Here is a 24,526-nt window from a genome sequence, read left to right as displayed (position 1 = left end):
GAGGGTAATCAATATTCTTATTCTTCTTTAGGCATCAGTATCTGGGGAACACAAAGAAAGGAAGGACTGTTCTCTAATTAAACCTTATAATATCTAATGAGGAAGTCTTAGGCAAGAAGACGAGAGACCCTTCAAATGTATTAACAATGGGAGCACTGGATAAGACATGTTCATAGGATCGTAGTTTTTGAACTCGAAATGGCCTCAGACCATCTCATCCAGTCCCCTTGTTTTACAAAGGAGGAAACTGAAACACAGAGAAGTTAAGGGCTTTGTCCTAGGTTACACAGGTAGTAAAATAACAGGATCAGAATTCAAACTGTGATTCTCTGATTCCAAATACAGATATCTATTCACTATGCCAAATTCCAACTTAGCTTTTAATACCTGGGTGACTTTGGATGGTTTAATTTTTCCTTTCTCTGTCTTCATTTTCTCATCAACAAAATCAAGGGGCCAGAGTAGATATGCTCTAAGGTCCCTTGCACCTCTAATCCTTAAAATTCCAAGAAAGAATACTCTTTTTGACAACAAGGAAACAGAGATTCCTTAGCAGTGAAGCCACTTGTCCACTTTTAATGAGAAAGTGTTGATGAAGAGCTCTGGGTTTTCATTGAATTTCTTGGAGGTAGTTATTTCCCAGATAAACTCTTAGTATGTAAACTTGTTTAGTGTTTAGAGGTCACTCAAACACCCTGGTTAATTACCTTAATTTTTCCCATCAGATACAGTGTCTTTGAACAATCAGTATGTTACTATTAGGTTATGGTTATCAGTGCCCCATCTAGAGGCATGTTATTACCATTTAAAGTATTAGTGAAAGTATTAATAGCAATAATTATAATTCTAAAAACTGCATTACCCAACTTCCAAAAGCTATTGATCTGCTTACCCTTCTCTTTGTAAGGACTTTCTCAAAAATTTCTTGGAAATTAATTGATCAAGAATCAGAAGCTATAAAATTATAGCGAGCTATAAAGCTAAATATATAACTCTTATCTTACAAACAATACATGGAAACTGATTAGATTCTTGAAGAATCCCATCTGTGTAGCATTGATGTGCTCATTACCACCTTTCCCAGTTTTTCTGGGGAAGAATCAGGTTCACCACTTGCCTGATATACTGCTCAACTGAATTTTATTTTTATAAATAGCCCAAATATATTTTTATCACTAGTTCAAGAAGTGTGATGATATGAGTTTATTTTATGAACCAATCACGATACTTCCTGTGTGACCTCTTGCACCTTTTATCAGAAGGCTCCAAATCCCATGGTCTTTTCAAATTGATTGAAGACATCCACCAGTTATTATGAGGATTTTTTAAAAAGGAAATTCCTTCATACCCAGTTTATTGCACTGATAGATTGATTGATTAGGGTGAGGAGAATAGAAACCCACCATTACTCATTTATAAGTTTTAGAAGTCTAATAGTGAGAACTGTCTCCAGAGGAATAAATACGATTTCAGCTTCTCATGCGAACGAATATGTGAAGGATTTGTGATTTTGTCAATATATGACTCTAGGGACTCCCATTTATGACTTGGTGGATAAATTCTAGAGAATCTCTTGATATACACAAAGAGGTTTTGTAGCTTAACCATAGGAACAAAGCCAGTAGATGTGAGACGCAGGATTTTAGCCCAGATTTTCCTGGCCCCAGACCCAAAACCATGTTTGCTATTCCAGGCTACCTCCGTACCAACCAAAACAGAGATCTTTCCCTTTTCTTTTGTACAGGTTGTAATTATGAGGGATTATCATCATGACAATGTGGTTGACATGTACAATAGTTACCTTGTTGGTGATGAACTATGGGTTGTCATGGAGTTCCTGGAAGGTGGGGCTTTGACTGAAATAGTAACTCACATGAGGTAAGTTTTTTTAGTACGTAGAGATCCCTGAGAGAGCCTTTTTTAATGCACTTATCTTTCCCTCATAGGAGATACCCAGTGATCTGTGTAACCATTAGACTATCCTTGATAATATCTCAATTTAATTCTGAGAAATTCATAGGTATGCACTGTATCTTACTGCCATAGCACACTCCCTATTCAATATACAGGGAATAAGCCCCCATTTAAATTTCTATTGAATTGAAGTTAACATGCTCTTACAAATGATAAATGTTCAGTGATAAATATTCTAAGATTGAATTCTGCTTTTCATTTCTTAATCAGTCAATCAACATATATTCATCTATTACACTTGTGTATTACTGTGTGCTATGAACTTTACCAACTGGTAGGGATATCAATATAGGCAAAAATAAAAGTCCCAGCCCTCAAAGAGTTTATGCTTCAATGAGGGAAATGACATATAAATAAATAGATACATGAAAGATGCATACACAATAATTGGTAAATTCTTAGAGAGCTTGGGGACCAAGAGTGGCTTTTTACCTAAAGCAGTATTTGCACCAGCTTCTTTCAAAAAAACAAGGGAACAAGAGGCAGATGTCAGAAGGAAAAGTTTTCCAAAAAGAAGCGTATTCTTACTGGGTGCTACGAGAGATTGAATACTGGTGCAAGACAAGAGATTTTCAAATTTATTTCAAGTAAAAAAGGAGTATTTACAAGATGAACAATAGAATGTCATTTTGTTACATGTAAGAACAGAGAAATATATTTGTTTTGTTTTAAAACAGTCTTGAAAGATAAGGAAGTATTTCTATTCTGATGTCTCTGCCTCTTGTCTCCCTCCTAGTTCCATAAATGAAAGTAGAACCAGGAAATTAAGTCTCAGTGAGGAGAAGACTGAGAAACTTTGTGAAAGTAAAATTATGTGACTGGATCACTGATGAAGCACAAAAATATGGACTGTTCCCACGTTGGTCTTCCTCAGTTTGTCCAATTTGTGGCTTCCAGGAAAGAGAGGAACCTGGAGGGGAAATGAGGATATCCACTGATTTTCACTGCAATTTCAGCTGGGAGGATATTGTCTTTGTGGGAGCACTAGCACAGGGCTAGATACATGCAGGCAGCTCTCCTTATTCCTGAGACAATGTGCTCACCAGGTTCCTGAAAACAGAGAAACTTGCCAATCCTAGACTTTTCCAGTTCATAAAGATGATAGTGCAAAGGGGAATTTCTTCATGTGGCAACACACAGAAAAGAGCTCTTCAAATTTCTTTCCAAAAGAAATCTATTCCTACCATAAAAATAATTTCAATTTTCAAGATTCCCAATTGGCAACTGATCTCTCTCTTCCTCTTGTTATGACATAGTGAACTAATCTTTTTGTCTTTTCCTGATTTTTCTTTTAACAGTCCAGAGAAATGGGACTGGGGCACCAGCATTGAAGAGGAAGCAGTTAAAAAATTGTCAGGGTGTGTCTGGAATATACAAAATTTTAAACCATGATTATACAAATTTGGGAAATTCCTACCTTAATATTTTTAATACCTGTTGACAAATTGATTGATTAGATGAAATAAATTTCATTCTCATTCCTCTGAATTAAATTTTACTTAGCATGGAGAGATTTCTAGGAATAAAATACTAGTAATAATAATACTGTGAATTTCTGCTAGCCCTGAACAGTTCAAATTCATTGTCAGAGATTAGGCATAGAACGATTTAGCAGATCAAGCCTACACTTCTGAGAGATGATTTCTCCAATGGTGACTCACAATGTAATGTAGTCAACTGTTATTACAGATGACCTGTAGACCTATTGTCTCCTTGGAACAAATTAAAATCTCATATGTTGGGGGATAATGCAATCAAAAGAAGATTAGGACACTTTGTAAAGCAATAATTTAAGATATATTTGGTTGATATCAGCATAAACGAATTCCAAAATAAGTAATGACTTTCCCTTCTGTGTAATTGCCATAACTGTGGAAAGAAATTACAGAACCATGTGTCATTATTAGATGTCAACACTGGCAGTTTGACATGGCTACATCAGACCAAATGGCCATGTTCACAAGCAACTAAAAAGGATGAAAACTTCTGGTCTATTCCTCTACCCTTCTGTTATCTCATCTTCCCTTCCCTTCCCTTCTCTTTCCTTCCCTTCCCTCACTCTTGTTTACTTCATTTGCTTTATCAAAAATATTTCCACTATCTTTTGAATGAGCCTAATGAAGTATCTATATAATCTTATATAAAAAGGACCATATGTTCCCATAAACATAGAGGGTTTTTTCCTCTCATTCTACCCAACCTGTTACTTATGTAGATTCAGTGTATGATGGCATTAACCTTGTTAAAATATTCAGAAACTCTTTCGAATTATTAAAATATTAGTATGATTTAACGCAAAGTCTTAGGATGTGTTTTTAGTTAATATGTGATTTTTAATGTTGAGTCTTTCAGTTGTGTCTTCCTCTCTGTGTGATCCCATTTGAATTTTTCTTAGCAAAGACATTAGAGGGGTTTGCCATTTCCTTCTCCAGCTCATTTGACAGATGAGGAATTGGGTCAAAAAGGGTTTAAGGGACGTGCCCAGCATCTCACAGCTAGTAAGGATTTGAGACCAGATTTGAATTCATGTCCTCCTGACTCGATGCCTGATTCTCTATCCACTGTACCTCCACCTGCCTCAATTACTAATACATTTTATTTAGGATAGACTTAATAGGTAATCCTTTAGGGCCCATTGCCATTGACTTTGTGCTGACATAAAGACTGTTTTGTATGTCGGATCAAATGCCAGCTAACAGGTACTTAGGAAGCATCTGCTATGTGCCAGATGAAGTCACATTTCTAGCATTTGCATTAGCTCAAAAAACTTAACCTGAACTACTCCAAACCTGTCCATTTGATTTTGCTTAAGAGATATCCTTAATCTTTTAAAGTTGCTTTTCAAACACGGTTTCTTTTTTTAGAATGAATGAAGAACAAATAGCTACAGTCTGTTTATCAGTCCTGAGGGCACTTTCTTACCTTCACAATCAAGGAGTTATTCACCGTGATATAAAGAGTGACTCCATCCTTCTGACAAGTGATGGCCGGGTAAGATATTAAGATTTCCTTACCTTTAGTAAAAGCGCACAATGAAATCTGATCATCAGTTGTGGATCAACCTCAGAGGACAGTTGTCCCTGAGATACTTGGTCCTCTATACTCTGAACTTCCTGACTTGGTTTGTCTACCTCCCATCAGGACATGATATACAAAGAGGGACATCATGTGCTAGGATCATAATATCTGAAAATGCCATCCCATTCATCACCTTCGACTAGAAACCCAATTTAAAATGTATTTCTTTGCTTGACCAATGAGGATAGAAACTCGGCAAGTATAGAAAATTCATTTTCCCCCTCCTGCTTCAGTCCTAACACAAAGTAGCTGTCCTCTACTCTTAAGAATCAAAATGTCTTGTGATTTGACTCCAAATTTAACTGAAGTCATAACCAATTGGAGCCATTATCCATCATCATCTGGCTCTACAAGGGACTGAACCCCAGCTATTGTTGGGGTTTGCATAGGGGCTACCTGTTTGGACATGTAGCCACAGCAACCATTTCATATACTCCTTCAATGTATCTGCTGCTTCTCATTTAGAGGATTACATAGAGAAGTCAAAGAAGGAAAGAAGAGCTGAGCCCTCAAAGGGAATTTGAATGGGCCGAATGGAAGTAAAATGGAATTTGGTTAAGGTGATCTACTTAGCCCCTCTTCCTGCCATTGAGGGCAATGGCATTGATGAAAAATGGAACAAAACCTCTCTTAGAGGTTAATTCCTTGTTCCCAAAAGTACTATAGTCATAACTGTCTGGATATCTTGGCACTGGATGAGACTTCTTTCAGAAATGATTCAGAGAGTCAAGGGGAATCTAGAGACCCAGGATACTTACATTTCATTGAGTGGCCTTGTGATGCCCTTCCAGTCAGGTCTTGCTTAGTCAGAATGCAAACAGATAACAAACAGACAAACAAAAAACACCCAAAAATTTATCTGCAGTAATATTTTTTAGTTTTTCTCCACCAATTTTTAACTCATAGCTCCCATCCATGTATATAAATTTACTAAAAAAAGAGATCTTAATATCTTTTTGGTGCCATACTTTATACTTCCCAAAGTCCTGTGAAATAGATGGAGCAAGCCCTACTCTTATTATCCCTCTTTCATATATAATGCAACTTTGTGACATGTTCCACTCTAGTCTTCTCCCATCTTACTTCTCTGTGTTCTCTGTCATCCAGTAACACTGGCCCCCTTGTTGTTCCTGGCACAAGGCACTCCATCTTCGGACTCTGAGTGTTTTTACTGGATGGAATTTTCTCCTTCCTCATCTCTACTTCCTGGCTTCCATGGCTTCCTTCAGTTTCCAGCTAGAACTCTACCTTGTAATGAGAAGTCTTTCCCAATCCTTCTTAATTCTACTGCCTTCCCCCTTTGATTTTCTCTAGTTTATTATATCTCTTAAAAATGTGTAGTTTACATCTATGATTATCCAGTTTCTTATATCTATGAAAAATGAGTATGTGTGCATGCATGCGTGCGTGCGTGCGTGTGTGTGTGTGTGTATAGACGTGGGGGGGTGGGGTATTATAATGTGGGACTTAAGCGAATAGATCCTCCTCTGTCATTCTTTGTATCCCTAGCCCTGGGCATAGTCCCTGGCCCATAATAGCTGCTTTATTGACTGTCTAACTACTTGTTTATATAATAAGATCATAGAATATAGCTCTAAACAAAAGTATGAAATAAAGACATAAAATAATGTGATTGGGACTAGTATGGATTTATTTCAGCTGCTCATATAATGGTTGCCACTGTTCCAGTTTTACTCAAGATTTTCAAATTCATTAGACTTCTGAGATATTCAGGGACTTAATACCTTTTTATCTTTCTGATATTTCTTTTTGTTAATCTCTTGAAATACCAAATTCAAAAGTAATCATTCAGGAAATTCTAAATTCAGCTAGATGTACTTCGGTCTAGCCAATGTCAGTCCCTCTTGTCCTTAGGGAAATCAAGATACTTTGTCAAAAGTTTTACTGAAATGGAGGTCAATAGGATTCCCCTGAAAAAATCAGGATTAAAAATTATGTTAGTCTGTCATTACCATGAGCTTAAATTGATCATCATGAAGCCATCTTGACCGTTTGAAGTCATTGCTTTCTTTTATCCATCCCTACTTTAAATATCTAGGTTAGTGTAAGGAAACCTGAAGCCCAAGATGGCTATCTTTAGCAACCTTATCATGAAGGGTTCTAAAGACATAGAATCTCAAAGTCAGAAGACATCTCCTATAACATCTAATCTAACCCATATACAAATAAGAGACCATAAAACAAGTATTGACCTAAAACATAGTTTTTGTCTGCTTAGATCTTAGTCTATAAAATGGAAAAAACCACACATACAGATAACTGTACCACAAAACTTAATAAAAGTGCAAAGAGATGTGTAAAACAAAATGCTATGCAAGGGCAGAGAATGAAGAAGGTATTTAACTAACAAGAGATCAAGCAATCACTCGGTCTGAAAGCACTTAATAAGTAACTACTATGTGCCAAACACTGCGTAAAACTCTGAGGATAAAAAACCAAAAATGAAACAGACTCTCCTTCTCAGGTGGTTATAATCTCATGAGGAAGGAAGGCTTCATGGAAGAGCTGATATGGGAGCAAAGCTCTGAAGCATCAGTGTTAGTAGGGAGGATATTCCACCCATTTCCCCATCCGACTGAGTTCCTTTGAGAGCAGTGACTGATGTTTACCTTTCATAGAACTGCCAGCTCATAACAAAGTTCCTGCACAGAGTAGGAGCTTAATAAATATTTATTGATTGACTTTTTTAGATGATGAGTTTCTAATTGTCTTTACAGTATCCAATAAACTTGCTTTTATTTTCCCATTCTAAATATAACTGTACAGTTGAGAACATCATTTTAAAAGAAAATCATATATAAATTTGTATGTATGTATATATACGTATGTACTCATATACTTAAAATGCCTTGAAGGCATCACTTTAAAAGAAAAACAGATATATACTGAACAGTAAGCACTCTGCTAGGCATAATAGAGCAGATTAAAATATTATCTGCTAAAGTACTGAATATATTATCTGCGAAAGTGCAGGAAATGACAAATCATTTAATTTTTAATTTTGTATCTTGTTCCATTGATATCTATATGGAATGGCAGAAAATATGGTTAATGGGGTCATGCTGTTGCACCTGTTCTTTTTTCCAGATAAAGTTATCTGATTTTGGTTTCTGTGCCCAAGTTTCCAAAGAAGTCCCAAAGAGGAAATCACTGGTTGGCACTCCCTACTGGATGGCACCAGAGGTCATATCTAGACTACCTTATGGAACAGAGGTAAGGAAAAAAATCCATGAAATACATGACAGCATTTGTGCATGTAATAAGGTCAAGAGGATTGTGAGAGCTCAATAAATCACACACACACAGAGGCATATGCACAATGCATATATAAATATATGCATATTATATGTACATATGCTTATGTATATTATATATATAAATATATGTATATATCAATTCATAAACACATATATATGTTTATACACATGCATACCTGTGTACACGCACACACACACACACACACACACTAATTTCTTTGGAACCACAAAAGGAGACTTATTCTCGCTGGTATCATTACTCTAAAATCATATCTTTATTTTTTTCCTTCTAAATTAAAAAAATGGCATTACTCCTCAGTTATATAATTTACTTTAGAAAGGCAATATACCATAATTGACAGAGAGAGCACTAGAATTGTAGTCAGGAACTGGGTTCAAATCCTTCAAACATTCACTGGTTGTATGACCCTGGGTAATTCACTTAACCCTTAACATCTTAACCCTTAACTGTACTTCAGTTCCCTCATCTTCAGAATGGAGGGGGAGGAGGTGTAAGGGGAGACAGAGCATCAGACTCTAAAATTCTCAATGAGTTTAAATCTATATTCTTAGGATCACAATGGAATCTGAATTATGTTTATCTATTTTCTAAAACTCAAATCTACTCTCAAAGGATAAAAATTCTCTATCCCAGTTATTAAGTTTTGTTTGAAAGGTGTCCAGTTTCCCAAGGAGTCTGCTGTAAATGAATCATCAGCCATTATAATGTGTAGGACCCAATCTGTTTGTGTGTTGGGGAATACGATTCATTGCACAGCTGCAAACTAAATGTAAGGATGTGTCGAGAATCACTGAACTCAGCAAACTGACTGAATGAAGCCTGAGGATGTGTGTACATGGTAGCTTGCGGAACCTTGGATTATGTACTCAATTCAATGTTTTTTCATCTTGGCCCTGAGTTATAAACTATAAATGCAGGCTGTTGTGTAGTTATAATAGAAATATATCCAACAGATACAATGTGGCAGTATAACTGGAAATTGATAGTGTGGTTATTTCATTCCCACTGTTCAGACTTCCTGCTCCTTAACCAGAAATCTACTCTTCTTCTCCCTGTACCCTGAAAGTGAATATATTAACCCAATTGCCATGCATTCTGGTTTTAAATGGCAGTGTAGAGCCAAAAAGTTCCTAAAATGGAAAGTTTTGCCAGAAAAGCTAAATTTCTCTGTTGTTTTTTTTAACTTCCTTTGTTATTATTAACAATTTGTATTGAAAACTTAATTTTTAGCAATACAGCCAAGTAAATTTTCTTTATAACTTCGCAGGGGCAGTAGGGGAAGGGTCTATTTCTTTGGTTTGATTTATGTGGGGATTTCCAGTGAAGAAACCCTCTCTGCTAGAATAGACCTGTGAAAGCTGTGTACTTTTAGAGTTCCCTGGGGCACTGAGACATTAAGGGAATTGTCCAAAGTCCCATAACTAGTTTATTTCCGAGATGGGACTTGATCTGAGGACTCCCTTACTCTGACGGAAGTTCTCGCTCTGCTATAATATGCCATGTTGCCTCTCCTGTTACAATAATTAACTGCAATTTCCCCTGTTGCTGAGCATCTATGTTGTTTCTCAGTCTTGGTAATTACACATAATGCTGATGTGAAAATCCTCCAACAGAGAGCTCTTTGAAATTGTGTTCTTTTTAATGACATTTTCAGGTTCTGTTCCTAACAATAGAATTATTAGTTCAAAGGGACTTATTGCTTTTTTAAATGGTTAATGTGTATGGCCATATTGCTTTCCAAGATGATTCTGCACTTCATAATTCCATCCATAATGATTGAGTGTACCTAGTACTCCACATCCCTGCCAGCAATGAGTTCTGATGTTCTTAATTATTTTTGCTAAGTTGGTGATTAGGAGATGGCATCTCAAAGTTGTTTTTAGTTTACATATATTTCATAGTAAGACTAAGATTTCACAAGGAATCATTCATAATTTTGTATATCCGCTTTTAAAATTTATCTTTTCATATCCTTTGACCATTATCTGTTTAAACCTGATATCTAAAGCAAATGATTGTGTCAGAAAAAGATGCTTTAGAATTTGACACTATTTTTTTAAATCTTCTTTAATCTACTAACAGTAATCAAGTATAAATATACTATTGTTTCATATTTACATAATTTTAATACAGTTTTTCTTAAGTAGGCTATTTTAATCATGTTGCTATTTTGACAACCTCGTCTTATTTTTTGAAGCCTTACCATCTGGAACAATCAGGAAGCTGCAGGTGGTTAAAAATGGTTATAATGAAAGCAGCACACTTTGAGATAGTTATTTAAACATTGCTTTTTTTAGAATATTATTGATGAGCTCCACTTTCATACAAGGCTAAGCAGAACCCTCCATAAGAAATTAGATTTTTTTTCTTTTTTATAAACTTATAACTTAAATGAAACCTCTGTTTAGAGATGTATGCTTTTAAAAACCTGCCTTTTTGGTTATTATTGAGTAAAATAATTTGTGAATTACTTGATTTCCTTAGGCAAAATATGTACTTCATAATGGCCATTTCTCCCTCAATATTAATCTATGAACTTTATAAAACAGGTGGATATCTGGTCACTTGGAATTATGGTCATAGAAATGATAGATGGAGAACCTCCTTACTTCAATGAACCTCCACTCCAGGCAATGCGTAGGATTCGTGATAACTTACCTCCGAGAGTGAAAGACCTACACAAGGTGAGGATTTGTATGACTTATTAAAGATCCAGAAACTGATAATTAATATGTCATATTGGCATTCTGAGACCAGGGACACTTCATGTAAGCAGTTATTAACTACTCTATTTATTTCAACTTGTAACTGATCTACTGATTACTAGAGAATCTTCAAATCTCAGAAGGTTCTTTAGAGATTTTGTAGTTCAACATACTCTGAAGTATGAGTACTCCTTTATGTTCCTCTGTGTATGTGTTGTGATTATCAAATATCCTATTTTTTCCCTAAATTGATGCTATCAGAACAAATTATTTTTAGTAATGGAAACATGGGAGGCTTCCACATTCCCATTTGGATTATTTCTTAAAATTAACTATTTAGGCTAAATTACAGACTAATTTACAGAACTCTGATAAGTATCTGTGAAAAAGCAATACTAAAGAAATACTAATCTTAGAGACATAAGAAAGTCGTAAATTAGAATCCTGGTTCTAGAAATTACAAGTGATATGGTTTTCATCTGATATGTTTTCCCCCTCTCATTCTCAGTTTCCTTATTCATAAAATGGAGTTAGTAATAATTTGATTATCTATCTCCCAAGGCAGTTGTCTGAAATCACTTTATATAAAATAGGTGATGGGTTTTTTTGGTTTGTTTTTAGCCATAAAGGACATTGTAAAAGTCAGTTTTTGTTGGGATGATGATTTACATTATCTTATTCATGGTGTCTGTGTGATATTACAGGTTTCCTCAGTGCTTCGGGGGTTCCTAGACTTGATGTTGGTGAGGGACCCTGCCCAGAGAGCAACAGCCCAAGAACTCATCGGACATCCATTCTTGAAACTCGCAGGCCCACCTGCTTGCATTGTACCACTCATGAGACAATATAGGCACCGCTAAAGGGCAGGGCCCTATGACTAGAGGTTATAAGGAGGATTTCTCACAAGTGATTTGGGAGAGAGCCTGACATCCATGGGGAAGTACAAACAACCTGTCATTTCCACTATTTTTTAAGCCCTTCAGCCCGCAAACCTGAAAGACTCTGTATACACATTTTTTTCAAAAGGTAATAATGCATAGCACATCTGTAGGATAAGCCACAGGAGTTTGCTCCAATTTCTATTGTGGAACAATACTTTTCTGGCAAACGATAAAAAGCACTTTTTTCTGAATTGTAGCAGTGCAATGTATTTTACAATGGATTTGTAATTTTCTGTATTATACTTTTGATAATTTATAGTACTTTGATGTCAAGTAGCCATTGTATTAGTTGAAGTAATATGTGTAACTTAGCAGGAGTTTGAAAGAAGTCTTTCCTACCTTTTTTATCCCTCTCAGAGAACAGAGAGTTCCTTAGAATCCCAGAAGAATACGTATCATCTTCAACTTTAGTAGAATATTCTTCTTAATTTAACAAGTATTGTATGTGGTAGAGAAAGGTGGGTGGGGTGGAGATAATAGCACACATTTTATGTTTTCCCACTTGAAAAAGAAAATTGAGACCTATTCTCCCAATAACAGCTACTACTTGGGAGCCAATCCTGCATTTGGAGACATCATGTTCATTCTTCCAGGATATGAGTAGTAGACCTTTTAGTGCACTGAAGCAGGAATTTACCAATTGGTGCCCTAGTATTCTGAAAAATTGAGTATGGCTTTCCCAAGTGACCAACTCAACTATTTAGTAGGGTTTTCAGCAATAGGGAAAAATCAGGCTCATTCATAAAAAAACTGAGCACTGCAAATAAACTAATGAAATTATTTCAGTTTCAGAAAGGAAAAAAGAAATAATCAAATTAGAAGCTCAACAATTCCATTTTTGTCTCATTTCAAAACCTTTGCTTTCACACTAAACTCCGATTTGTTACAGGAGAGATCTAACGATTGATCAGTGTCTACTAGCAATAAGGCGAATCCCTCAATTCAGTATATGTTAACCTTGTACCACAGTATTAAGCTCTGTTGTTTACACAGATAGAAGTCTGAATTGGTTCTCCACATGATGGAAGTCTGAATTGACTCTAAAAGTCAGTTTACCACGAGGGGTATTTTTCCAGTTAATTCTGACTTTTCCTGTTTTCATGTTATTAATGTGTTTCTGACATAAAAGAGTTGTGCTGCTGTCTAGACCTTCTTGAATGTTGATAACTGAATGACTACTACAATAAATTTTGTGTTGCCTGTTAACTGTATGCATGTTAACTGTAGGCCTCCGTAGGTATGCCTTTAAACCTTTGAAAGTGCTACATCATCATTATTAGTTCCTCTTAATTATATATCAGAAAGAAGCCATTCCGTACCAAGTAGACCAACCAGAATCTTTCTTAATTACTTCAAGTAGTGTTACAAATACAAATTTAAATTTTGGAAAAAAACACAACTATTTCTGGTTGCTCTAGGTATCATTAAGGAGTTTTTGTAATTAATAGGTTTCTAATTGTTTGTTACATTTGAGGAAAAAATAATTAAGTATAAGATTACGTGCTGCTCTTTGGATTTCCCTGAGGTACTTTGTTTTTGTTTGTTTTTGCAAGCAAATGGAGATTCTCTGTGGTAAATAGGATTACAAACTTCATTTCATAAAAATCAGCAAAAAACATGTATTTATGCAAATACACACATATTTATGTAATCAATATGTGAGATTTTAAAATCCAAAGCATAAATACTAGAATACTACAGGCCTGGAGTTTCAAGTGAAAAAATTGTCTTAATTAAACCAGGAATGTAGAGTTGTTTCAAAAGGTCTTTTTAATAACCAGAATAACTGCTAATAAACTTTGCATAAGATAGTAAATTTTGGATTCAAAACATTTTCAACAGTGTAATAAAATTTTTCAGTAATTTTCTTATCACTAGATATTTTTTTAAAGTATTCATTGAGTTTACTGAAAGTTATTGTAGCTAAAGAGGTTTTGTGAGCACCAACTTTGGGCAGGAAACTGCATTTGCAAATAAAAATAAATGTTTGCGTTTTCCCCATTATGGTTTTGGAGCCTGCACTAATTTCCTAAATTAGAGGATTCCTTGAACAAGGAGGAAATATCCCTTCATGGTCTTGGAGAAGGGAAGTGAACATTAATGGGTAACTGATAAAAGAAGAGGTGTTATCGCTTGTGATTACCAGCTACCAAGTCTGCTAGGAAAGGGAATGTGTGATATCTTAGTCTAAAACGGGGATTCAGACAATTGCTATCATATTCAAACTACTGTGGATGCACAATTAAGGAGAATTTCCTCAAAGGAATACATGAGAAAAATCATCCTAGACAAGAAAATTAGGCAGTCTGAGCTATCACATGTCTTCATCTGTCAAGTTTCTTTTGTGAAAAGAATTCTGTAAACCCAATCGATTACAAAAGGTAAGCCTAGCTAGCAACTATGACTTGGTTGGTTTGGGGATCAAATATACAACATGTATGTGGTAAAGGATGAGTATGAAGAAAACCAGGATTTGAATGCTGCTTCTAATATTAACTCACTCTGTGATCATGGACAAGTAAATTAACCTTTCTGAGGCTCAGTTTCCTCATCTGTAAAAGGAGGGAGCTTGACTAAATGGCCTCTCTGATCCCTTCTAGCTCCAAATCTGTGATCCTATGATTCAAATACAAAATGATTACTTTTAGAAATGACCAAAACACAAGTGTTTGGTAAAGATTGATTCAAAGAGAGAGGTACCAACCCCTCTTACCTGTAGGGGTGTATTTATATAAACACAAGCATGGACACTTCACTGGCAAGAATTACAAAATATTATCTAAAGTTACAGCCTGAGTAACACCGTGATATGGTGCTCCATATTTAAGGTTTGTAGAGTAAAGACTGTGTGTCATTGTGACCACATCCTATGATTCAGATCTTTAAGTTTGAGGCTAGAGATCATCTGGCCCATTCCCTTCCCTTCTGACAGGTAAAGTATGCATTATGATGTAGCCAAAATAATTCTACACTTGCAGACGAGACCTTGGATGGAATTCCAATTTTTATATTGACTAACTGTGACCATGGGCAAGTTCTTCCAATCTTTCTGCCCTTCAGTTTCCTGAAATATGGGCATAAAGATGCCTATAATGAGAAGCATTTTGGTGTTGTAGTTAGAGCCCTGGACTTAGAGTTAGGAAAACCTAAATTCAGACCCAATATTCTATACTTACTAGCTGTGCAACATTGGACAAATCCTTTACCCTCTCTGCCTTAGTTTCCTAGGAGATTAAATGGGGATAATAAACTATCTACCTCCTTCAGTCTATACACATTGATTAAGTGCATACTGTGGGCCAGACACTGTTCCCAACACTGAGGATGCAAAGAAAGACAAAAAGCACTTCCTAGTCTCAAGGACACACATGAAGATTATGTTAGATAATATACATGAAGCCTTGTGCAAACCTTAAGGTGCTATATATTAGCTGGTGGTGGGGTTGTGGTTACCTCCCTCAAGGATTTTCTGTAAAAAATTAAGTAAGGTGATGTACGTAAGACAAGGTACAAGCTTCAGTGATGTATCTTGATAGACATGTTAGCTACTATTGATTCTATTATGGTGCCATTTTCAATTTACAGGCAAGAAAATTTAATTTCATTGAGGAACCCACATAGTCACAGGGCTAGAAAGTGAAGACTTAATCTTTTTCTTCTTACTGAAATTTTCTTTCCCCTAACCTATGCCAAAAATACCTGCCAAAGACTCCCAAGTTAACTAAAGTCAATAATCTAAATGAATTAATTCAGATAGTCTGTTAGCTCAACCTTATCTAACTGATCTATTTGAATCCTAGAGAGTTTACTAGGATTTTTCCTTCAGAGAAGAAGTGTGATGTAATGTGCTTATTTCAGTGTGCCCCCTATAGACAGCCACATAGTTGTGTATGAATACAAGGAAAATATTTAGAGGATTTCAAATTTGTCTTCACACTTGCATAGCACTTAGCTTGGTGACTTTTAGTCAGTAGGTGTCAAAAAATTTTGAGATTTGATTCTATGTTAATACTAAGATGGGTCAAAGGCCCTGGAACAATGATCCATTTACTAATAAGTCTACTTAATTGCAGTAACATGTAAGCTGAATTCTCAGAAATGCCAGAATTTATTGGGAGTCCAGGCTCCATAAAATGTGAATCAGGTGAGCTAGTTCTCCTGAGAGAAATATTCCCTTTGCTCCATTTTCTTTCCTTCAGGGAAGGGCTAAAAGAAATTCCTCTGCTTTTAGGCTCTCTCAGGATTTCCAGCAAAAAGGTGATTGATTAGGCTAACAAACCATTTCCTCCAATATAATGTAGGAATGACTCCCACTTTCCACTGGATGCCAAGTCCTCCAACAGTAGTAACCCATTTTCATTTTGAATGAAACATGCACGTGTGGTTAACTACAGAAAAATCTCATCATTCATTCATGCTGAATCTGTGCTCATTCTGCCATGGACTATCCAGATAGAATGACTGGCCCAGCAAATGAATAGGGGGGAATAGATGAGAAGGGAGAATATTTGCAATCTGGATTGCTAAAGAAGCCAAAGGAAGCTTAGCTACTTAAGGTTTTCTCTAGGGTCAAGGAAGAGGGTCAAATGGACCTTCAAAGTTTCTTGGAAGTTGTTCATCTAATTCATTCCAGTTCATCAAGAGAGAAAGGGAAAAAGAAATGCTAGTGGATACTTTATCTACAAATAAACACTATGCATTTAGCTGGAGTTTGCCTTATGCCATGTCTCTTCCAAAGAGTAGGCACAGTAGCCAAAGGTAAGGAATGCTAATAAAACACAAACACAAGAATGGTTTTGAGGAAATTGAAATTTGTTTAAATAATATAAAATGGGAGAAATACAAGTAGGATTTTATTTTTTAAATTTTAATATGTTCAAAGATCATAGACTTACGCATCAAGAAATTTTCTTATTGCTTGTTTAGCCTGAACTTCTCACCATGAGTACTGAGTTGCAGATTCAAAGAGTTTTTATGCTTCTTCCCACTGGGACAATGTATGTAGCTTTTTTTGCTCAGATATTAAAATTATGATAAAAACACAGAATTTAGGGAAATTATATATTATAAATATATACATGCATATATATGTGTGTGTATAAACCTGATTACCTCAGTTTCTTCATCTAAAAAATGAGCCAAAGAAAGAATCCAGTATATTTGGTAAAAAAAAAAAACAAACAAAAACAAAACACAAAAACAAAAATAAACCTTAAATGGGGTCAAGTCAGGCACAATTGAAAAATTACTGAATAATAACAAATATACATGTATGTATTCTTGACCTGAAGGTTTTGGTTAAAGAAAAGGCAACAGGCTAAATGCATACATTTTATGATTTAATTAAACAATTCCTCATAAAGATAACGGTTACATAGCACTATGAAGCCAGGATCAAAACTGACTGTTCAGTACAGAAATCATCTGTCTTAAATACATTTTGCCATGAGAAAGGAACTCTCTTAGTTGAACACAGCATAAATTTAGTAAGACAAGACACTTAACAAAGCAACGTCAGTTGAGTTTTATGATGCCAAGCCATGTGAATTTCCTCTCTCTAGCGTATGTCTCTGTGACATAAGATAAGGAGAAAATCCCACCACTCTGATGGCAGGCATCCTGCTGACACAGGAAAGGGTACCTTTAACAAAATTTCAATTGAAATTAAAACCCAGGACATCTGTGTTTTTCCTTATCACTAACATGCCATAAAAGGAAATTACTAAGTCAACCCCATTTGCTTTGCGGAAGTATTCTCTGAGTTTACTGAAGATAACAAAGGAGACTATTAGGTCCAGGCTCTTCTTAATTCAAACTCTGGCCCTTATTAAAGTCCAAAATTTATATTAAATATTATCAGTATTTATGTATACACACACACACACACGAACATATAACCTATGCACACATATATACTTAGACATGTAGTTATCTTTCCACAATGCAAGAACAAGGGGTGCAGTAGCCCAGTCTTCTGGAAAATTTATGTAAAATTTTTTGGCCCTACCAGAGAAGCTAAATGACTATGGTACACAAGATAAAATACATTGATATCATACGGTACCATACATGTGTTTTATACATTTCTGAATTTCTAAATTTTTTCTATCTTATCTGCTAGTCAATGTCATCTGCTTACACAAAATTCCTCAAAAATTCCCATTCAATTTCTTATGTCAACCCATAATATATCAAAACAGTGATAGGTATAACTTGTCACCAGGTATAAGGGATAACTATGCACATAACACATACATACATACACACATACATACATGGTAAAAAAATCTCCCAAATAAATAAATTTAGTTACTCCTAACTTACCCTGTTACTTGCTATTCAGATCCTTTACATGGTGTCTGCTTCACATCTCTTTAGTAAGGGAATTGAAAGGTTTAGAACAAGTGGCTAATTGTGGGAACTGAGTGAATCGTACTGACACCAAACTTGCAATTTAAATTTGTTTTATTGACTTTTGATCCATTTTTTCACAATGGTGACTAACATGGAAATATGTTTTACATCATAGCATATGTATAATTATTTTTAGAATTTTTAGAAGAGGGGAAGAGGGGGAAATTTGAAACTCAAAATCCTGTAAAAATGAATGCTAAAAATTGTCTTGACATGTAATTTGGGGAAAATATTATATATATTTTAAAAAATAGAAAGGATCAAACAAAAAAAACAACAGAAGCAAAATATTGATGATGTGAAACCCTGACATGATAAAGTGTCATTATACAAAAACATGGTTGAAATACCATTGATAAGCAAAAAAACCACATTAATTTTATATGTCTTAATTAGAAAGACCCACAAGCCATAAAAATCAAACTGTATTGGGGGAGGAAGAGTACTCTTTATTGATTTCATTAATAAACAATATAAATATAAGTATAAAATCTTGAAACTTTGTTTCCAGAAGTCAAAATGTACGCCATTTAAACCTGCCTGTGACACCATTAGAAAAGTTTGTTGAATGAATCGGTGGCCAGTTTCACCAGATACTGGTACCTGGAATACTTCTGGAGCTTTTTAAAAATTTGGAAATGTTGTCTATGGAGTCTTCCTTCCATCCCACCTGCTATCCTCTGCCCTTCACGCTTCATCCTTCCTGGAAGCATAGAAATTTCCTGACTTAAAACACTTGATTCTTTGTCTAAGGCTATGGACACCTATATAGCATAGGGGATAGAGTGATGGAATTAGAATCATGAAGACCTGAGGTCACATTATGCTCAGATTTATCATTCATAAAATGGGGATAATAGTATCTATCTTAAGGGTTCTTGGGAGGACCAAATGATAGAACACGTTTTTTTGTTTTTGTTTTAGTTTTTTTGCAAAACCTAAAGGGTTATACACCACTGCCTCTTACCAATGCATTCATAACTCTTCTATCACTGGCCTGAGGCTGCCTCATTTGCCCCAACCTATATCTATGGTGTGGTTCCCCAAGAGGATATGTTCAACAACTGAAACTCACTCTCAGAGTTCTAAGAGATAGCCTTGGAATGGGAAGTATACATCTGCTATTCACAACTGTATCTCCTGAGTCCCCAGCATTGTGCTTCCCACTTAAACAAATCAGATAAGATGACATCATTAAATGATAACTATGAAGCATTTACTAAACAAGACAGCAAAATCAAGAATAATCATAAAATAGTCCATCCTTAAACCTAGGCCATACTCTCCTACCAAGAGACAGGATTTGGGAAAAGACTGACCAGAAAATTAAAGAAAGCTAAAGGGATTACCTCCTCTCGAGCACATGAGTAAAACTGTGTGAAGGGAAGTTCACAATTCTGCACTTGATATGCTTTAACACGTTAGAGGATGCTCCTCTTCTGGATTTTTCTGGTCTCTTTATGGAAGAAACTGCTGCTTTGTTGGCCATTATATGATACACATATTCCTGTAGAAGCTTCAAGTGTTTTAAGTAAAAGCCATGACCCTAAGCTTGAGGGAGGCAACGTTAGGAAATGCTGTTCGCTTGGCAGAACTCTTGAGTACTAACTCTCACAGAAAAATAACACAAACAAAAGAAATCAAAAACTCAAATTCACCTCAGTGTGGAATACACCCAGCTCCTCACTCCATTCTAAGGAATCTTCCCATTTTCATCCACAGATGGCAATAAAGATCAAAGCAAACAAATGTCTGAGGGGTTCCCATTATTCAGTGTATATGGTGAAGCAGCCTGGTGTTTCCCTTCCCTAGTCAGCTCTTCAAACAGCAGAGGATGATTGTTTCCTTCTGTTTCAAACAGAAGAATTTTAACCAGATCAGCTCCCAGCAACAAATGATACTAGTAAAAAATCCCTCTTTCTCTGACTAGATTAGCTCCCGGCAACAGCTGCCAAACCTGTTTTCCTCTCTTAGCAGACTTCAAATGGGCCGAGATCAAAGAAATTGTTCCTGTCTTCTGTACAAGCTTCTGCTATTTCTTTCTTCTTCCCTGACTTCTGAATACTCTTCCCAACTCAAAAACAGGGTCTCCTTATGTCAAATGACTAACGTCCATCTTAGGGTGAGAAAACAAAATTCACATCTCTCTCAGACAAAACACAAATGGGTCATACACAATGATCTCCTCACTGAAAATTTCATTTATCAGGGATTCACAGTGCGCAACCTAAAAACATCCAGAATATCTGTATGCAAATTACCTATTGAGAAGTAAGATACCATATCCACTTTGGCCTTTGGCCAGAACTTTTCTGCCTCAGGGGATGTTTTCACTCAGATCTCTTCAAGACAAAAGAAGGCAGATCAGAAGAGAACAATCATGGAATTATAGATTTCAAACAGGAAGGAACTTTGGCAGCTGGTTATTCCAAAATAATCATTTCACAGAAAAAACTAAAGCCCAGGGAAGATGAGTGACTTGCCCAAGGCCACACCCACAGCAAGAGTCAGAGCCAGGATTTGGGGTTTCTGCCTCCAAACACAAATGTCAGAATGATTTTCCTCAACTATGCATCTGGTCATGTCCCCGCACTATTCAATAAACTCTAGTGTCTCCTTATGGCTTCCAGGAACAAATATAAATGTCGCTTTGGGGCATTAAAAGCCCTTGACAAACTGGCCTCTTACTCTCTTTCCAGTTTTCTTCTACTTCTCTACATTCACTCTACAATGCAGGGATCCAGCTGTCCTTCACATAATTCCATCTCCCAACTGTGCTCCTTTCATTGGCTTTCCCCAGTGCCTACAATGCTTTCCCTCCTCACTTCTGTCCCCCCTGCTTCCTTGGCTTCTATCCCTTCTTTCCCTGGCAAGATCCCACTCAGACATTACCTTTTGCAAACAGCCTTTCTTGCTCTCCCCTCTCCTGCTTCCTTCCCTCTGAAATTACCTTCCATTTAATAGTATGTATGTGTGTGTGTGTGTGTATCATGTATGTTCAAATCTAGTTGCATATTTCCTCTATCCCACTTGAATGTGAATTCCTTTCCAGAAGAGACAATGATTTTGCCTTTCTCTGTACTCCCAGCATCTAGCAATGTGTCTGGCACATATTAGTACTTGATAAATTGTTGATGACCAACTCTACCACACTGCTTCCTCCTCTGATTGGTTCCAAGAGTGTGAGTGTGTGTGTGTGTGTGTGTGTGTGTGTGTATGTGTGTGTGCATGTGAAAACAAAGTAGTGCTCAAATCTATGAATTATGGTTCAGTGTTTTGCAAAAATAACAAAAATTACAATGCTGGCTAAAGTAGGTAACTGCAAGCATTTATGTATGTATAAATATAAAAATGTGTATATATTGACTCACACATTATTCACATTAATCTAATAAAAAGATTAGTTTCTCTCACCTCCCCCCAGGAATTTTGATAATCTTTTTAATGTATTCTTACTGCCATGGATACTAAAATTTAAAAATTAAAAAAGCAAGAGACCAAAAATGAAATGTAAAGTTATATGCTACACTTAAGCCAACTGTTGTATGTTACCATTGATGACAAGCATCTATGAAGCAGTGTGAAACAGTTCATCCTGCAAATGCATGATTGAAAAAGGAGATAGGTGGAGCCTAGCAATAGGTGGTGGGCAACCCAAGAGCTTGTTGGGACTTCTGGAATGACAAAAGATGGAGGAGGTCCTTTAGCATCTTGGGTAGATAATCTCTAGTCCAGGAGAACCAATGGACAAGAAGGCATAATATAAGCAAAGTTCTACTCAATTGTGAGGGGCACTCACATCACTGAGATGCACTGAACTATATTTGTAATGTACATCTTTTCTTTCTCATTTTGGTCTAATAGGCTAAAATGAAACATCTTGTCCCATATTCTAGGAGTTCAAAAATATTTCATACCTAAGGTATTTTAACTCGGTAATATATTGGAAAGATCTATCAAATATATTTAATTAAAAATGATGAACTTAATATAGTTTATTCTACAATGGAAATTATTTTCTTTATCTTAATGAGGCACGTATTTCTTTTCCAACAACTGTGGTAAGTTTTCATATTGATATTGATTCTTGTTGGTTCATGAATTAACGGCCTTTCATGGCTCATGAATTTTCTATTCAGGTTCAACTGCTGCTATGAAGAGTGCCTGATATTAACAGATGTATTGAAGAACCAAAATGGGGGAAAATGTATTCTTTAAATATCAACAGGACTGACATAAATTTCTTTTCTATAAAGTTCTGAAATCAACAGAAAGATGCATATTTTATTACTAAAAGTTATGAGCAGGCCTTGACAATGTTACATATACTTAGTTTTAGAAAACTGGGGGAAATAGATCCTGACAACTGGAAAAATGTCTGCTAACAAATGTCACTTGTTAAAAATATACCACTTTCACCTTCAAAACATTCATGGTAAAAAGTTACTGGTCTAATAGAAAACAGCAGGATCTTTTATGGCAACTTCCAAAGCCTATCTATCAAGTTATTTACTAATTTTACTGCCTCTCTACACAAGCCTTTCTCCTCACAATTTATTCACTTTAAATTCAGAAAATATCTAATTTTTAGAAGAATGATAAAGATCTACTTCAGTCTGAACCATGCAACAATGACATTGAAGCATAGTAGTAAAGTAATCAGATACAGTAGAAGACATAGTAGAAAGTGTCAGAGGACCTGACTTCAAGTTCTGGCTTTTTTATGTAACATGATGATCAGCTTAACCCTTTCTGTGCCTTAGCTTCCTCATCTGAAAAATAAGAGATAGATTTCCTGACTACTACTAAACTTATGATACTCTGGGAACTCTTCCTACTCCCCTCATTCATAGGCCTATGTCCACAAATATATATATATATGCATATGTGTGTATATATGCACACACACATACACACATTCACATATATATATATATATATATATACATATATACGTATATATTTGTGTGTGTGTGTGTGTGTGTGTGTGTGTGCCCTTTAGTAAATTTCCCTGGCCCAAGATAAACGGTATAGCCAGTAGTCAGAGATCTATAAGTCAATCTTTATCGTCAGATACAGAGTGTGAAAGTAATATTCTGTCTCCCCAAGAATGAGTAAATACTATTCAATTCCTGGTTTTAAAAATATTCTCCTAGTAAAACTTCCTCTTTTACATGATTTTAAATAATTTCTTATTGATCTCTACTTATTTGTTTGTTTGGTCTTTAGTTCATAGGACAATTTTGTCCCTTACCAAAGGAACAATATACTGAATTGCCCAAATTTGTAAATAGCAACAAAATAATCAGAGATTTCAATGTTCTCTTTGAGCTATATCTATCAGTAAAACAAAAGGGGCACATTTCTAGAATTTGTAGCTTAAAAAAATATACTATCTTCTCAGTGGAATGGTTGAAGAATATACATGTTACTCAACACCACAGGGCATATTTTACAAAAACAGACCAAACTGTAAAACAAAAAGAAGTTGAAAATAAGCATAAAAAGCAAAAATATTAAAGAAAATTACCTTATCAGATCATTGTGCTAAAAAATTCTAACGTAGGCATCATAAGCAAAAAACGGTTAAAATTTAAATAGGGATTGCTGAACAAGTGGATCAGTGACCAAAATTGAAAAACCCTTAACAACCATGTAAACAAAATGATAATGGTGAGATAATAGGTCAAATTAGGCAACTTAATCAATCCTGGAAGGAAATAGATAGATAGATAGATAGATAGATAGATAGATAGATAGATAGATAGATGTAGATATAGATATAGATATAGATATATAGATATATAGATATAGATATATAGATATATAGATATAGATATAGATATCCTTAAAACAGTCATTAAGGAAAGAGAAATGGGAGACATAATGAAATTAAAAAGATATGATCAAAAATGGACTAACAACAAACAAGTACACAATAAGCACAAATGAGAAAATATTTAAAACTAAAGGAAAATAGAAAAACCAGAAACAAAAATATTATGAAACTAAGAAAGCAAAATTATTTCCTTGAAATGCTAACAAAATTGGTTCAACTTTTTCCAACCTTGTCAAAAAGCTACGAGAAGAAAATCTAGACTGAGTGAGAGAGAG

At 35.5% G+C, this 24,526-nt stretch overlaps 1 protein-coding gene across 2 annotated transcripts in view; it reads left to right on the top strand.

The window, feature by feature from the left end:
- PAK5 (p21 (RAC1) activated kinase 5) overlaps positions 1-13,999 on the top strand; it is a 330,539-nt gene extending 316,540 nt beyond the window's left edge. For both annotated transcript variants that reach the window (XM_072634449.1, XM_072634448.1), the window contains exons 5-9: positions 1,745-1,878; positions 4,839-4,965; positions 8,161-8,286; positions 10,902-11,036; positions 11,762-13,999. In XM_072634449.1, coding sequence (XP_072490550.1) covers positions 1,745-1,878; positions 4,839-4,965; positions 8,161-8,286; positions 10,902-11,036; positions 11,762-11,917 — 678 coding nt within the window. In that variant the 3' untranslated portion in view covers positions 11,918-13,999. The remainder of the gene's footprint in view (positions 1-1,744; positions 1,879-4,838; positions 4,966-8,160; positions 8,287-10,901; positions 11,037-11,761) is intronic.
- Positions 14,000-24,526: the final 10,527 nt, after the last annotated feature.

Source organism: Notamacropus eugenii, chromosome 1, assembly GCF_028372415.1.
Source record: "Notamacropus eugenii isolate mMacEug1 chromosome 1, mMacEug1.pri_v2, whole genome shotgun sequence".
Taxonomy (NCBI): domain Eukaryota; kingdom Metazoa; phylum Chordata; class Mammalia; order Diprotodontia; family Macropodidae; genus Notamacropus; species Notamacropus eugenii.
This window is presented reverse-complemented; position numbering and strand designations above follow the sequence as displayed.